Genomic DNA, 15,929 nt, shown 5'->3' with positions numbered 1-15,929 from the left:
TGTATGTGTATGCAATTACGTAAACACATGAAGATCACCGCTCAGACGTTCTAAAGTTTTTGTTTTTGTATCTTGCTTAGTAACGTAGTTTACTATATAACTATGGATTTTTAATACACAAACTGAATATATTGCATTGCCAACTATTCCCTGATTCTTCATTCTACTCATGGATTCATTCTCTTATCATATTCTAAATAGCGGAGATCAGTTTGTGTACAATGTAAAAATGTCATTCTAAAAAATATTGTCTGACTATAGTACATCATTTACGAATCAGGGAAAAAGTCAGTTTTCTTTTTTTCTGTATATTTTGTATTTAATACTGATAAAATCTCATATTCATTTAATACGAGCTTGATGACGTGCACTACTCTGCACTGGAACCCAGCGCAGCCGTTCATGGCTCCCCTACTCACTCGATCCCCTACCTACCTCGCCCCCACCCTGGGCGGACAAACAGGTTTGCAGGAGGAGGATGGATGTTTCATGTCTCCCCTACCTTCCCGATCCCCCTACCTATCACACCCCCACCGGTAGCGGACAAAGAAGAAAGATCTATTCACATTTTATTATTGTAGAAGAAGATAGGTATTCATTTACTCTGAATTCCTAAGTTTTTTCTCTTTTTTTTTTTTTTGTGGACATATTCCTGTTGATGAAAAGTCTCGAGAACACAGACTATGATATCCTGTAGTATATTCATACACTTATGACGTCGGCTTTTAGTACGTTTATTTTTCTACTAAAGGTATTTCTTTAAATATATTATCTACCGTCGGTACAAAACAAAGGTTACAGCTGCTACCGCTGCTCTCTGTCTATCTGGCTCTCTTCTACCTATTTTTACAAACATATGCAAATAACTCCTCTGTATATTCAGAGTTCATACATATACAATGACAAAATGGAAATTGTTCATCCTGTTTTAAAACAGTGTATGTGTGTTTGTGTGTGGGTTACTGAAAAGAGAGAGAGAGAGAGAGAGAGAGAGAGAGAGAGAGAGAGAGATAAGTGCTAACCCTGTTTTATTAGTTATGCGAGAGAGAGAGAGAGAGAGAAAGAGAGGGAGAGAGAAGTGCTCACCCTGTTTTATTAGTTATGAGAGAGAGAGAGAGAGAGAGAGAGAGAGAGCGCGATCGAGAGAGACAGACAGACAGACAGAGAATTGTACACCCTGTTTTATTAAAGTATGTGCGTGAGTTAGTTAGACAGAGAGAGAGAGAGAGAGAGAGAGAGAGAGAGAATATCCATTACCAGTAATCCGATGGAATATTACCCTTGCTATCCAGCGAGAACAGCGTTCGCTAATAATAGCGAAAAACGTCAAAAAATGCTTTATTGGACGTCTGTTCCAATCATCATGAATTTTGACATCTGCAAATTAAACGGTTTAGGCCGCAGGCTGCGTGACTGCTTCGTTGACGAGTGGAAAAGAAAACTTGGCAAATTTTAAATGTTCCCACATGAAAAGTTCGTCGCCTTTGGACTGAAAATGAATAAAAAAAAAAAAGAGAGAAGGAAGATCATCATAAAGTCATTCATGTTATAAATTGTTAATTACAGTTCGTTGAGAAGTCTAGACTACCAGAGGAATGTCATCAAGGAAATATCCCCGTAGGAGGGTAATGCCGTCAGTGCACCTCACGTGGTTACTGTAGGCATTACTTAAGGATCTTTGCAGCGTCCCTTCGGCCCTTAGCTGCAATTTCTTTCATTCCTTTTACTGCTCCTCCGTTCATATTCTCTTTAAGGTTTCTTCTCTTTACACCTTTCAAAACTTCTTACTCTCAATTTCTCTTTCAACGTTGAATGGCCTCATAGGTCCCAGCGCTAGGCCTCTGACCTAAATCCTATATTCTTCTATTAATAAAATATGATGTTAAGAACGAACATAGATTATCTATAAAAGATATTTTTCTTTATTTTCCTGAAGAGCGAAGATTATCAAAAGGATATGTTATAATCATTTAGGCACAAATCGTTTGAAAATATAAAATATGAGAAGAGAGAATAATATTAATAAAATATGACAGCCTATCTTAAGTTTGGACATATCGATTAAAATGGCTTTTTCTTTATTTTGCTAAAGACAGAAGATTACTTTACACTGTTAAGATCGAACATGAATTACTAATTGAAAAATACACGTTTCTTTATTTTGCCAAAGGAGGAATATGGTTCATATGATTTGTTGACCGCTGCTGAGAACGAACACATTACTGATTAAGTAAAGTATATCTTAGTTTTACCAGACCACTGAGCTGATTAATAGCTCTCCTAGGACTGGCCGGAATGATAAGATATTTTTACGTGGCTAGGAACCAATTGGTCACCTAGCAACGGGACCTACAGCTTATTGTGGGATCCGAACCACATTATATCGAGAAATGAATTTCTATCACCAGAAATACATTCCTCTGATTCCACGTTGGCAGACCCGAGAATCGAACTTCGGACCACCCGATTGGTAGCCGAGCGCGAAAAAACCACTCGCCCAACGAGGAACTAATTTCGCCAATCTAGATAATCAATAGGATATGATATACTGTGTTAAGTAGGAACATGAATTACTTATTAAAATCCTTTTATGCATTCCGTCAATAAAGATTATCAATAAATTATGTTATACCGTGTTGATTAGGAGCATAAATTACTTATAAAGTATATCCTTTTCTTTATTTCGTGGAAGAAAGAATATTGGTAATAGACTATGTTACAGTGTTAAGAAGGAGCATCGATTACTTATTTAAATATATAAAAAAATATCCATCTTTTTCTTCACTTCGTCAAGGTGTCGTGGATCAGGGAGGCCGACCTGCACATCCTGACGGTGGCTCAGTACACCTACACGGCCGATGGCCGCTTCGAGGTCATCCACTCTCCCGGTGTCAATTCCAGCTCGTGGATCCTGAAAATTAATTCGGTGCAGCCGAGGGATTCCGGACGCTATGATTGCCAGGTCAACACGCACCCAACCGACCCCATCACCTTCCCTGTCTACCTCTCTGTCTTTGGTGGGTTCCGCTCCCCATCTTCGGGGGCGTGGAGGGAAGATTGTGGAGAGAGAGAGAGAGAGAGAGAGAGAGAGAGAGAGAGAGAGAGAGAGAGATAGGTGGTTGTGGTTAATTCATTTATTTTTGGTTAAAATTTCTGTGTGGTTTTGTATGTGGGGTTAGCTAGTGAGGAGAAAGATAAAATGTTGTTCTTGAACTGTTTTAAATAGTGTGATATATATGTATATATATCTATAATGTGTGTGTGTCTGTATAACTATAATATATATATATATATATATATATATATATATATATATATATATATATATATATATATATATATAGACAGAGAGAGAGGAGAGAGAGAGAGGGAACGTTGTGTGCATGTGTGTGTATATTTGTGTGGATTTTTTTATAATATTCACAAAAATTAAGTTACAAATTTCGTTTATTATCCAGTTCATTATTCCTCGGGAATGACTTGCTCCATCACCACTGGAATTCGAACCATTACCTGGTATAGAAACAGCAACTTCAGTGACTTTGACCACTGAACCGTCAATGGTTATATTCTTAATGAACTGGATGGCGAACGGAATTTGTTACCTAATATTTGTGAGAATATATATATATATATATATATATATATATATTATATATATATATATATATATATATATATATATATATATATGTGTGTGTGTGTGTGTGTGTGTGTGTGTGTGTGTGTACTTTATACACACACACATATATAAAAGTTAGTATATCTTAGTTTTACCAGACCACTGAGCTGATGAACAGCTCTCCTAGGGCTGGTCCGAAGGTTTACACATTTTTACGCGGCTAGGAACCAATTGGTCACCTAGCAACGGGACCTACAGCTTATTGTGGGATCCGAACCACACTATGTCGAGAAATTAATTTCTATTACTAGAAATAAATTCCTCTGATTCTGTGTTGGCAGAGCCGGGAATCGAACTTCGGACCACCGTTTTGGTAGCCAAGCGCGAAAATCACTCGTTAACGAGGAACTACATACATATATAATATGTGTGTATATATAATATATATATATATATATATATATATATATATAGATGTATATATATATATATATATATATATATACATATATATATATGTGTGTGTGTGTGTGTGCGTACACTTCATATATGAATATCTTATGCATGCATATAAGTACATATGAAATACATATGCTGACAACTTTCCCTCATTTGTGTGTTTGTCAAACCAGTACCGACGTCGCACATTCTTGGGTCGTCAGAGAGATACGTGGACAGAGGGTCAACCATCAACCTGACCTGCATTATCAACCACAACCCAAAAACAGATACCCAGATATTTTGGTATCATAATAATAAGGTGAGATTTTGCTATCATTATAATATCATGTGAAACAATTTATGAGATCCTTTTAAGACTGTAAGTTACTTAATAATGTAAAGAGATCACTTGAATATATGATTAGAATCTACTGGTCACTTTTTACAAGATTAAGTACTGTTACTTTATTAATGATAAATTTGTGGTTAATATTAGGATTATCGTAATGTTAAATTACAGGCATTCATTAATATTTTGTAATTTGGTTATAGCCACAATGGGAAGGAATTATTTCATTAGAAATTTAATTTAATGGTACTGACTGATCAATCTACTACCCTCATTTGATGCCCTTATTTTCCTCTCCTCTCTCTCTTCCTCCTCGCCTTCTCCTCTCTCTCTCTCTATCTCTCTTCTCTCTTCCCATTTGTTGGGTATGCCCCATTATCTTCCCCTCTCTTCTTCCTCTCTCTCCTATCTCTCCTCTCTTCCATTTGTATTGCCCCTTATCTCTCTCCTCTCCTTAGCTCTCCATTTGTTTTTATGCCCCTTTTATCTCCCTCTTCCCTCTCTTCTCGCCTCTCTCACTCTCTCCATCTGATGCCCCACCCTTTTTTATCTCCTCTCTCTCTCTCTCTCTCTCTCTCCTGCTTTTACTCTCTCTCTCTCTCTCTCTCTCTCTCTCTCTCTCCATTTTTATGCCCTTTATCTTCCTCTCTCTCTCTCTCTCTCTCTCTCTCTCCTCTCTCTCTCTCTATATATATATATATTATATATATATATATATATATATATTATATATATATATATATATATATAGATATAATCTTTCTCCATTTATCTCTCTCTTCCTGTCTTCATCTATATGGTTCCCCACCCTCTCTCTCTCTCTCTCTCTCTCTCTCTCTCTCTCTCTCTCTCTCTCTCTTTCCAAACCCACCCGCATACTCACCCCCACACGTACGAAGATCATCAACTACGACAACCGCGACAGTCGTGTCAGCGTGATCACCGACCGCGGGGTCGTCACCAAGACCATCCTCCTAATTCACGACGCCCACGACGCTGCTACAGGCACCTACTCCTGTATACCGTCGCCCAGCGCCGTAGCCTCCGTCAGGATACACATCCTTAACGGTAAGTGTCCCCCGCCAGCACCCTCAGGAGTCTCGTGAAGTAGGAAGGACCTCGCTAAGGAAGGAGGAAGAACGGTTTGTCGGGATTCTCGTGTTAGCGAGTGAGAGGTGGTTATCGTACCAAGGCGGGAGAAGTCTCGTACTCGGTTTTAGGTATCGTACACTTCGTGGAAAGGGTGGAACCTGGTTCCTGTGTGGAACAGTTAATTTTCCATTGTCTTTTAGATTCCGTTCCTTGTTTTCAAGTCAAGATATCTATCTTTATTTTACGTTTTTAACCCTTTTTTAAAGATATAACAGGATTAAGCGTTTATATCATTACATAATTAGCCGGTGCTCAACTCGATGACGACGCTAGGGCTAACTTTGATACCTCTGGTCTTTCTCTCCCTATTTTAGCCTTCATCTCTGACAAGTATTCAAATATGTAAACTTAGAGATGACATAATGTGAACTCCCCATTTCTTGTCAATGGCGTTTTCACTGTTTAACCGCAACTGTGTTGTGGTGGATGAAAAAATTGTGTATTGCAGTATCGAACAGTTAATATGAAAACTAATATTATTACTATTATTATTATTATTATTAATATGAAAACTAATAATAATACTTATTATCATTATTAATTAACCGCCCAATTTCTGGTAGTGATATATATATATATATATTATATATATATATATATATATATATATAATATTATAATATATATATAGATATATAATTTCTTGTGAGAAAAATTAATCATAGACGCTACAAATATTTGAGCAAAATTATGGACCAATGATTTTTATAAAACAAGAAAAAATTTGGCTTTACCAAAATTTGAGCAAAAACTTATAAGGTCAGTAACTTTATTCTTGATATGACGAAGAATTAATATTGAAGAAGAGCTTATCAATACATACATATATATATATTATATATATATATATATATATTTATATATATATATATATATATATATATATATATATACTATATATATATAATATATATATATATATATATATATATATATATACATATATATATTGATATATATACTACATATATAAATAGATATCTGACATATAGTATATATAGTATATATATATATATATAGATATATATATATATATATATATAGACATATATAGACATATAATATAATATATATATATATATATATATATACATATATATATATATATATATATATATATATAATATATATCGAGCTACAATGTCCTTTAATATCTAATTCGCTCTACCTCGGAATTAATATATTCTCATATATGCTTAACCGAAGGGGAATTTTTTCTCGATAATAGACTTGCCTGGATCGGGGCGCGAACCCAGGATCCTTTCAAATCCAGGAACGTCAGTGAAGCTTTTACCTACTACACTACCGCGATAGTGTAGTAGGTAAAAGCTTTACTGACGTTCCTGGATTTGAAAGGATCCTGGGTTCGCGCCCCGATCAGGCAAGTCTATTATCGAGAAAAAATTCCCCTTCGGTTAAGCATATATGAAAATATATTAATTCCTAGGTAGAGCGAATTAGATATTAAAGGACATTGTAGCTCGATATATGTATATAAATCACGGAAAAGTGATATGACTTATATATATATATATATATATATATATATATATATATATATATATATATTATATATATATATATATATATATATATAAACTGCCGTTCGTCTCGACCCGTAATCCATATTCCAGCCACTCTCTCTCTCTCTCTCTCTCTCTCTCTCTCTCTATATATATATATATATATATATATATATATATATATATATATATATATTATATATATATATAAAACTGCCGTTCGTCTCGACCCGTAATCCATATTCCAGCCACTCTCTTTTATAACAGTGTAGCCGCTTTTATTTTGACAACTTGCACTCCTGATCTGTAACGTGTAACAATTTACTATCATATTTAATATAAGAGTTGTAAGCTCACAATTCTTCATTACGAGACTGTTGTTTCAGCGGATAAATCGAATAAGTAAATTCACGTTTAAATTTAAATATTTGTGTTCATTTTTTTCATTTTACTTGCAACAAATCTCAGATAACGTATTAAACACGATTATTATCATTCCATAAGCATCGCATTAGTAAAACATATCTTTGTAGAATATGACATGTTTAATAAAAGGCATGCATTCACGTGAGAAATATGACATCAATACGAAACACTAAAAAAAACAAGAATTAGAGTATGTGAGAGTTGTAATAGATATGATTTTTCTTACATGAAATATCTTTTGATGACTCTCGTTTTCTAATTATAAAAAATGCATCTATTAAATTAAAAATGTATCTATCAAATATAAAGAACTTCAAAAAAAACTCCCCCCTTTAAATAGACCTACTACACATCTATAAAAAAAATCACACATATTAAATAATACAGAAAGTATAAAAAAGAATATATGAAATATTAAACAACTACATAAGAATGAAATATCAATTGTCTTACAAAAAAAAGGAAAACTCTTAGATATGACGCGATTTCACAAGGAACGCATCTTTAAAAGAAATCCAATTATCAAATATTAAACAAGTACAGTGAAACCTATCTATTAAGTATTAAACATCTATAATAAAGAATTTAAATGCTTAAATATGCCGCTATCCCACAAGGAACGCATCTATAAATAAAATTAACTCATCAAGTATTAACTAAAAAGTCCTAAAAATCCCACTTATTAAGTAACAAACGCGATTTCCTAAGGAACGCGTCTTTAAACAAATCCACTTACCAAATATTAAACAAGTCCAATAAAATTCATCCATTAAGTATCAAACATCTATGAAAAAGTTAAAATTCTTAAATATGCCGCGATTCCACAACGAAAGGAACGCACCTCGTAAACACGACGCGATCATAAGCGGGAGACCATCATCATCTTTTTCTTCTCCCTCTCTCTGCAGGAGAGAAACCAGCAGCAATGCAGACAAACGCTGCTTCGAGCCTTCTTCGGTGCGACAGCAGCCTCTTATTCCTCCTCCTGCTGAGTTACATCTCCAGCTGCACTCCAATACGCCACTACTTTCTCTCGCAAACAATAGCTGCTGCAGCTGCTGCCGCCTCTTCCTGCCTTCTGCATACAGTCTACACGAGCTAGGGGACTGGAACGCGGCGAAGGGGAGTAGTACAGGATGTATTATCATGGACTCTGTGCATATTATTACCATACTTGTTTTTTGTATCATACAGTGGTTGGTTTGCGTAACGTTTTCTTTAGCCCATGCTGTACATAGGAGAGCTAAGTCCTCATTTCTACTATAAGTTACAGGAGGGATGTTGTGTTGTGTGTGTGTGTATGTTTTTCTTCTTTTTTTTTTTACTGTGTAAGTGGTAAGTTCCTTCGGGGTACAAAAAGTGATGAGCTGCGTAGGAAGACCGACTGATATGTGAATGTGCGAGAGAGGATTCCCAGGATTGCTCATCTTGCGAAGAATGTGTTGCATGTCTTCTGAAATGTGGGCGTTAAGGGTTCATGCTTCGCATTTGCCTACAAAAAAAAAATGATCTAGTTGTTAACCCACCCTGTATACATATACATATACACAAATAATTGATGTTGGACGCATATTCCACACTCTGAAACCAGGTGCAACACCTATAAACAGTCTAAGGCCACTTTGCAATCACTTATTCACTTACGAATGGCCGGAAGTGCCCCAGTACTAGGCCTAGCGTAAATTTGATCAAATCACTGTAACATATAGTGGATACACAACTTCCTTAAGAGCGGAGGCGCCACATTTGTATGACTAACATCAAGTTGCAGGCTCCTGTGGACAAGAAATAAGCAGGGAAATAAAGTAGTTGAACGGACTCCAAAAAATGTCATAGGCGCAACGTCGCATTTGTAAAACCGAGCCAAGATAAACAGCGGTTTCACATCAATCCTGCAACAGTGACGCTTTTGCCACATCTAAGGACGTCATCCTCGTGTTAAAATTCCTCTATTAGTCTCATATTTTCTCTCTCATTAAAGATGAATCCATGCTTCTGTAAGCAAAAACTAAAGCTGTGTATTTGGATATTAGCTGATTCACTGTCATCAAAATTTTAACCATTCGGGTGTTTCTTGGAATTAGCTATTCCTGGGTGGGCCATCTTATCTTTTAATTTTCCTACATCTAGGCTAATACGTGTTACTGAAAAAACACAAAACACACACACATCTACACACACACTCTATGTTTATATTATATATAATATATATATATATATATATATAGTATATATATATATATAATATACATACATATAATATATATACATAAATATATGTATATATATATATATATATATATATATATATATATATATATATATATATATATATATATATATATGCGAGCGTGTGTGTGTACGTGTGTATTAGTTCGTTTGTACACCAGTGAAAATACTTTCGTTAAATGCACATTTGCCAAGCATGGACCAATGGCGCTCCATTTTTATCAAACATGTTAACACAATTATTATTCTTATATTCATTTATACTCACCGTGTATATATGTACGCACGACCACATAATATACTGTTCATAAATGTCCATTCACAAATGAAGGTACATACATTTATGGGTAAAATAATTCTACTGACATTGCTGCTACCTTGACCATATATCATCTTGACTTATTTTCCTCATTATGATTATTATTATTATATTATTATATTATTTTATTATTATTATTATTATTATTATTATTATTATTATGATTATTATTATATATTATTATTATTATTTTATTATTATTATATTATTATGCATAAAAATATTAAGATAGCACGAATCACTAAAATGGTGAAGAATTCCACAGTGGTGTAAATAATATATATATATTATATATTATATATATATATATATATAATATATATATATATATATATATTATGTATATATATATATATATATATATATATATATATATATACGGTCGAGAACTTTCGAGAAGCAAGCTTTCGTATGTACATATATTTCTAATATATATGCACTTCGACCACTAAGGATTTCTTCACTGTTGCTATTTTTATTATTATTATGATGATGATGATTATTATTATTATTATACAGCTTAAAGAGATCCACTGGTCTCCGTAAACTTTGACAATATATTGACAAATTTGTTATTAAGTGAATTGCAAATGAAAATCATCAGATTAACAGGGCGGAGCTGATACAGCATTTTATTCCCGTTTTCTTTCCTCACGCTCAGAAGAAAATGGCGATTTTCGCTGTTTTTACTAAGAAGTTTCAAGTGTTGAAATATATTGTGTCCATTTGAGCTCATTTTCTTTTACGTATTAGGATATCATTTCATCGTTTCACAATAGTTCTGATTCTCATCTGTTCTATCTTTTCTTGATTTCAATGAGTGATATATATATATACTATATATATATATATATATATATATATATATATATATATATATGATATATAGATATATGTATGTATGTATGTATGTATGTACGTATGTCCCCATAATGATTTTCTCACACTCGGTTGCCAGATTTTGAGAACTATTTGTTATTTCAACTGTCAACGCACCGGTATATTGAACAAACTGTAATGGGGAATACTACATATTTCCTGGCCACATATAATGATTCATTTGATACGACAAAGAGATATCGAGTTTCCTTTATCAAAAAATAATCGACATGAGTTTAGAATCACTATTCTTCAGAAAAATCTTTTGGATATGGAACGGCTCTCCTCGTTCCTTGTCCTGAAGATACAACGATCAGAGAAATTAGGATTGCAATAATCATCACCAATGATATTTAAGTGGCCATTAAAAGCATAAAACACGGAAGAAAACCATTTCCATTGTTTCAACAGAGTAGAGAATCCTAACGAGAAATCTAGTGACTTGAGGAAAACGAAGACGAAGAAGACCTAGCTTCCTTCTCAAAGAAGCGAGAAGAGGAAGGTTTGATATGTTTTGGTCGTGTTTTGGCGCGTAAAGCTCCCTTCTGTAATAGCTGCATTATCTCCTTCCAGTGACATTTAGATGGACTCAACGGGACTCCATTCATCTCACCAGTTAGAAAAAGACATTAGTCGCTCTTTAAAAGAATGGTCATTTAGATGTGAAGTTTGTATATGAAGGAATAAAGAGGTTTTGTTAGTGGAATGTCTCATTTTCCTCTTAGTGCTCTGAGAGTAATGTTATATAATCTTCTGTAACCTTTTGTATATGTACTATGTTAAGCATTATGTAGAGAACCCAATAAAAGATTTGCGTTGAAGTTCGAAGTACATCCTCTGAAGTCTTAGATTGGTTGTATGGAAAGTGCTTAAAATAGATTTTTTTAAGTTTAAAAAAATGCTCCATATGGGCTCCAGTTGTGAAACATAGGTAAGAGCTATGGAAAGCGCTTAAAAGATTTAGAAAAAAAACTTTTTAACTGCTCCACTCAAGCTCCAGGTACGCTCTAAGAAGGGAAAGAGAAGTAAGTGCTCCAGGTATTTAAGGTGGATACTGGATACGCGAAAAGCGCTTAAAATAATTTTCTTAAAATTTTTTAAAGAATGCTCCAGAAGGGCTGCAGGTATGCTCCCAGCGGGAATAGACAGGTAAGAGCTCCACGTATTAATACAATTAGGCACACTTCCGCAACGTGTCCTCGTTGATGCCAACCGTACGATAATAGTTAGGTTTTCCATCCAATGAAGCTCAGAGAGTGCGTCCTCTCCGTAGCGTAAATCTGAGATATGTGAGTTGCCTCAGCAGATTGCCTCAGGAATCCGTTGTGGGGAGTTCTCCCACTGTCTCTTTGACGAAGGCCTGACGTAAACACGCACCAAATGACCAATTCTCTCTATTTATTCTTTTTATTTTTCTCTCGCTGAGCCTCCCAGTGAGGATTTTCGTATATATATTGCTTTTGCTGAGGTCATTCGCAATTCTGCTCGAGTCCCGAGTTATCGCCGTCCTGAGCAGGGTTGGCCCTGGTGTGTTCCCAAGGTTTTATGGTGGTGTTTTGTGACTGCTAAAAAAATAAATATAAAAAAAAATGAGAGAGACATTCTGTGTGATGAAGACTGAAGAAAGAGGAAGGTTTGCGAGCGAGAGAGAGAGAGAGAGAGAGAGAGCCTTTGTGATGAAGATTAAGGAAAAGGAACGTATGAGAGAGAGAAGGTGGGAAAGGAGGGGGAAAGGATGAAGGGAAAGCATTTGTGATGAAGATTGAGGAAAGAACAAAACACGAGAGAGAGAGAGAGACGTGGGGTGGGAGGGAGAGACAGAGCCTTTGCGATGAAGATCAAGGAAAGAAGGAAACATTGCCAGAGAGAGAGAGATAGGATTCGTGATACCGACTGAGGAAACAGAAACGCTTGCTTGCGCGCGAGAGAGAGAGAGAGAGAAGTCATCAGTACTTATCGTAGAAGAGAGAGCACTGACACAAAGTTTCAGTACATTGCAGGCTGCATAACTGAATTCATTATTAGAGAGCAAGAGGCAGTGAAATTAACAGATCATATAGTTTGTAACCAAAAAAATAGAGAGAGAGAGAGAGAGGAAAGTCAATTGGTCACTGTACGCAATGTGAACCATTCGCAGATACATGCGGGGTTCATAGGGTGCTCAGGAGAGAGAGAGGAGTCAAGTGGTGTCCAAAGATGTTCAGGCCATTCAGAGGCATCAAAGGGAAAGCTTTTTCGAGCGTAAAGCTGCCATGCTACACGACCGGAGTCGCTCTAACTAGACCGAACAGCTCATCGATGAAAGTGGTCGAAATGTTTCGACTTGTAAGTCAACTGTGCGAGCGACTGGGCTTCAAGTATGATTGAATCTAATTTCATCTTTACCATATCGTTTCTTCTGACTTTGATATTTGAATATATAAGTTATAAGTCACTTAATCTGTTTAAATTTTTGCTCATATAATATATCGTCCTGAGATCATTTGAGCAAATTATCAGTTGACGATATGATAAGGTAATTAGATACCCAAGTCTAGAATTGCGTAAGGATATATAGATAATATATATATATATATATATATATATATATATATATATATATATATATATATATATATATATATTGTGATAGTTATCTTAAATTTCTTTATGCATTATATTATACATTTTAACGTTTCGTTAGAAAATGCTTACAGTTCGTAAGTCTTAATTCACTGTAATGTTTGATTCACAAAATGTTCATCAGCAGAACGTTATGTCCCCTCACAAAAACTGCTCAATGCACCCTATGCCTTTGGGCGCTCTCTTATACTGCTTTTGTTTTGAAGCGTTTTCACACCAGGTAACCCGTTCCTCTTAGGCCTACCTCTCCTTTTATGTTCACCCTTAAAGGCTAGTCAGAAGACACCATTTCACAAGTAGAGTGAAAATTTAGCTTGAAGACTCCCTATATCACAATTACAGTGAATTAGGCGCTAGGACGCTTGTTAGAAAGCTTACTATTTCACAAGTACAATAGATTAAATGCTCTTTAGAGTACTCACTATATCACGATTACAGTGAATTAAATGCTATTTCCCATTTACAGTGAATTAGATGATAGTTAAAGGACTCACTATATCATAATGCATAATTACCGTGAATTAAATGCTAGCTACAAAAGTCACTATTTCAAAAGTACACTGCATTAATGGCAAGAAGAAGAAAACTCACAGCTCCCAACTTCCATTACGTAGTTTCTTCTGCTACGTAGAATAGGAAATCAAACTCACAGAGACGATCCACAAAGGAACCCCGAAATACGAAGGTTATTGTATTCCCGCGAATGACTGTCACGGGAAATTTCCACAATGGCGACCTGTCACATGTGAGAACCTCGGCGCCCAAGCGATACGGAACCTGTCAATATGGGATTTCTCAGCTGATGAGGGTAATGGTGGCTCTTTAAGTTGTGTGCTCGCACGCGCGCGAGTCTCCCTGCAGGCGCATGTGTGTGTTTGTGTGTGTGTACGCGTAAGTGTGTGTGAGTGTATGTGTGTGTTTTCAGTTTGTTCAGTAGAGTGTATTACAACTTACTAGCTCAAAATTAATGTGTTTCAGCTTTTAATTCATTGTCATTGTGCAACAGCGAATCCTCTAACAACCCTTTAATACACTATAATTGTGAAATAGTGAGGCTTCTAACAACCCTGTAATACACTATAATTGTGAAATAGTGAATCATCTAACAACCCTTTGATGCACTATAATTGTGAAATAATGAGGCTTCTAACAACCCTGTAATACACTATAATTGTGAAATAGTGAATCATCTAACAACCATTTAATACACTATAATTGTGAAACAGTCAGGTGTCTTACAACCATTTAAGACATTAGCTTCTTATTCACTGTATCTGTGAAAACGTGTCTTATAAATACCAGTTTATGGTTCTAAGAACCATTTAATACACTATAATCGTGAAATAGTGAGTCTTCCAACTAACTTTTTATCCACTGTATTTGTGAAAACGTGTCTTATAAATACCAGTTTAAGCACTGTAATTGTGAAATAGTGAGTCTTCTGACTAGCATTTGATTCACTGTGATCATGAAAGAGAGTCCTCTGAATTTAATTCGCTGTATATTGTGAAACAGTGAGTCTTCTTACTAGCACTGGACTCACTGTAGTTGTGAAATTGTGTCTTAAAAATACCAGTGAAACAGTGACCCTTCTTACTAGCATTTGATTCACTGTAATTTTGAAATAGTGAATCTTCCAGTACCATAAACCTTCACTATTGTCTTTCTTTACATTGTCTTTCTGAAATGGAATAATCACCATCAGTATCAACGTTATCTTCACTATCACCTCCAACACCGAATGACGTAAAGGGAGGCGGTATAATTTTCAATTTCTTTATTTCTTTTTTTCTATTCATTTTCATAGTTGAATTACAACCAGCTCTATTTAAGCTCTATCTAAGGAAGTATTTGTCTGACGCAACAGTGGTCACTGCAAAAAGGCCATTCTCCTCCTGAAGTGATTTTTAAGTGATGTATTCATCGTTTTCTTCAACTCGCATAAAACGATGTGACAACTTTTATTACATTCTTAAGTACATTTTCCTTGGTATTTTCAATTCTTATAAAAATATATGTCCCTTTTTATTATATGTTTATTACACACACACTCATACACAACCACACACATATATATTATGTATGTGTGTAATAAAATTGTATATATATATATAGTTAAATGTGTGTGTTTTATATATATATATATATATATAATATATATATATATATATATATATATGGGTGTATAATGTGTGTGTGTGTGTGTGTGTGTTTTATAATAATAATATATAGATAATATTATATATATATATATATATATATATATAGATATATATATATATATATATATATACCGATATCTATGATATATATATAGAATATATAAGATAGATATATCTATAGATATATAATATATATATATATATA

At 34.7% G+C, this 15,929-nt stretch overlaps 1 protein-coding gene across 2 annotated transcripts in view; it reads left to right on the top strand.

The window, feature by feature from the left end:
• The window catches only part of LOC135202714 (uncharacterized), a 57,552-nt gene extending 47,865 nt beyond the window's left edge, over positions 1-9,687 (top strand). For both annotated transcript variants that reach the window (XM_064232192.1, XM_064232191.1), the window contains exons 4-7: positions 2,795-3,017; positions 4,255-4,382; positions 5,312-5,480; positions 8,422-9,687. In XM_064232192.1, coding sequence (XP_064088262.1) covers positions 2,795-3,017; positions 4,255-4,382; positions 5,312-5,480; positions 8,422-8,615 — 714 coding nt within the window. In that variant the 3' untranslated portion in view covers positions 8,616-9,687. The remainder of the gene's footprint in view (positions 1-2,794; positions 3,018-4,254; positions 4,383-5,311; positions 5,481-8,421) is intronic.
• The last annotated feature ends 6,242 nt before the right edge of the window (positions 9,688-15,929 follow it).

This window comes from Macrobrachium nipponense, chromosome 33 (genome assembly GCF_015104395.2).
Source record: "Macrobrachium nipponense isolate FS-2020 chromosome 33, ASM1510439v2, whole genome shotgun sequence".
NCBI lineage: Eukaryota > Metazoa > Arthropoda > Malacostraca > Decapoda > Palaemonidae > Macrobrachium > Macrobrachium nipponense.
This window is presented reverse-complemented; position numbering and strand designations above follow the sequence as displayed.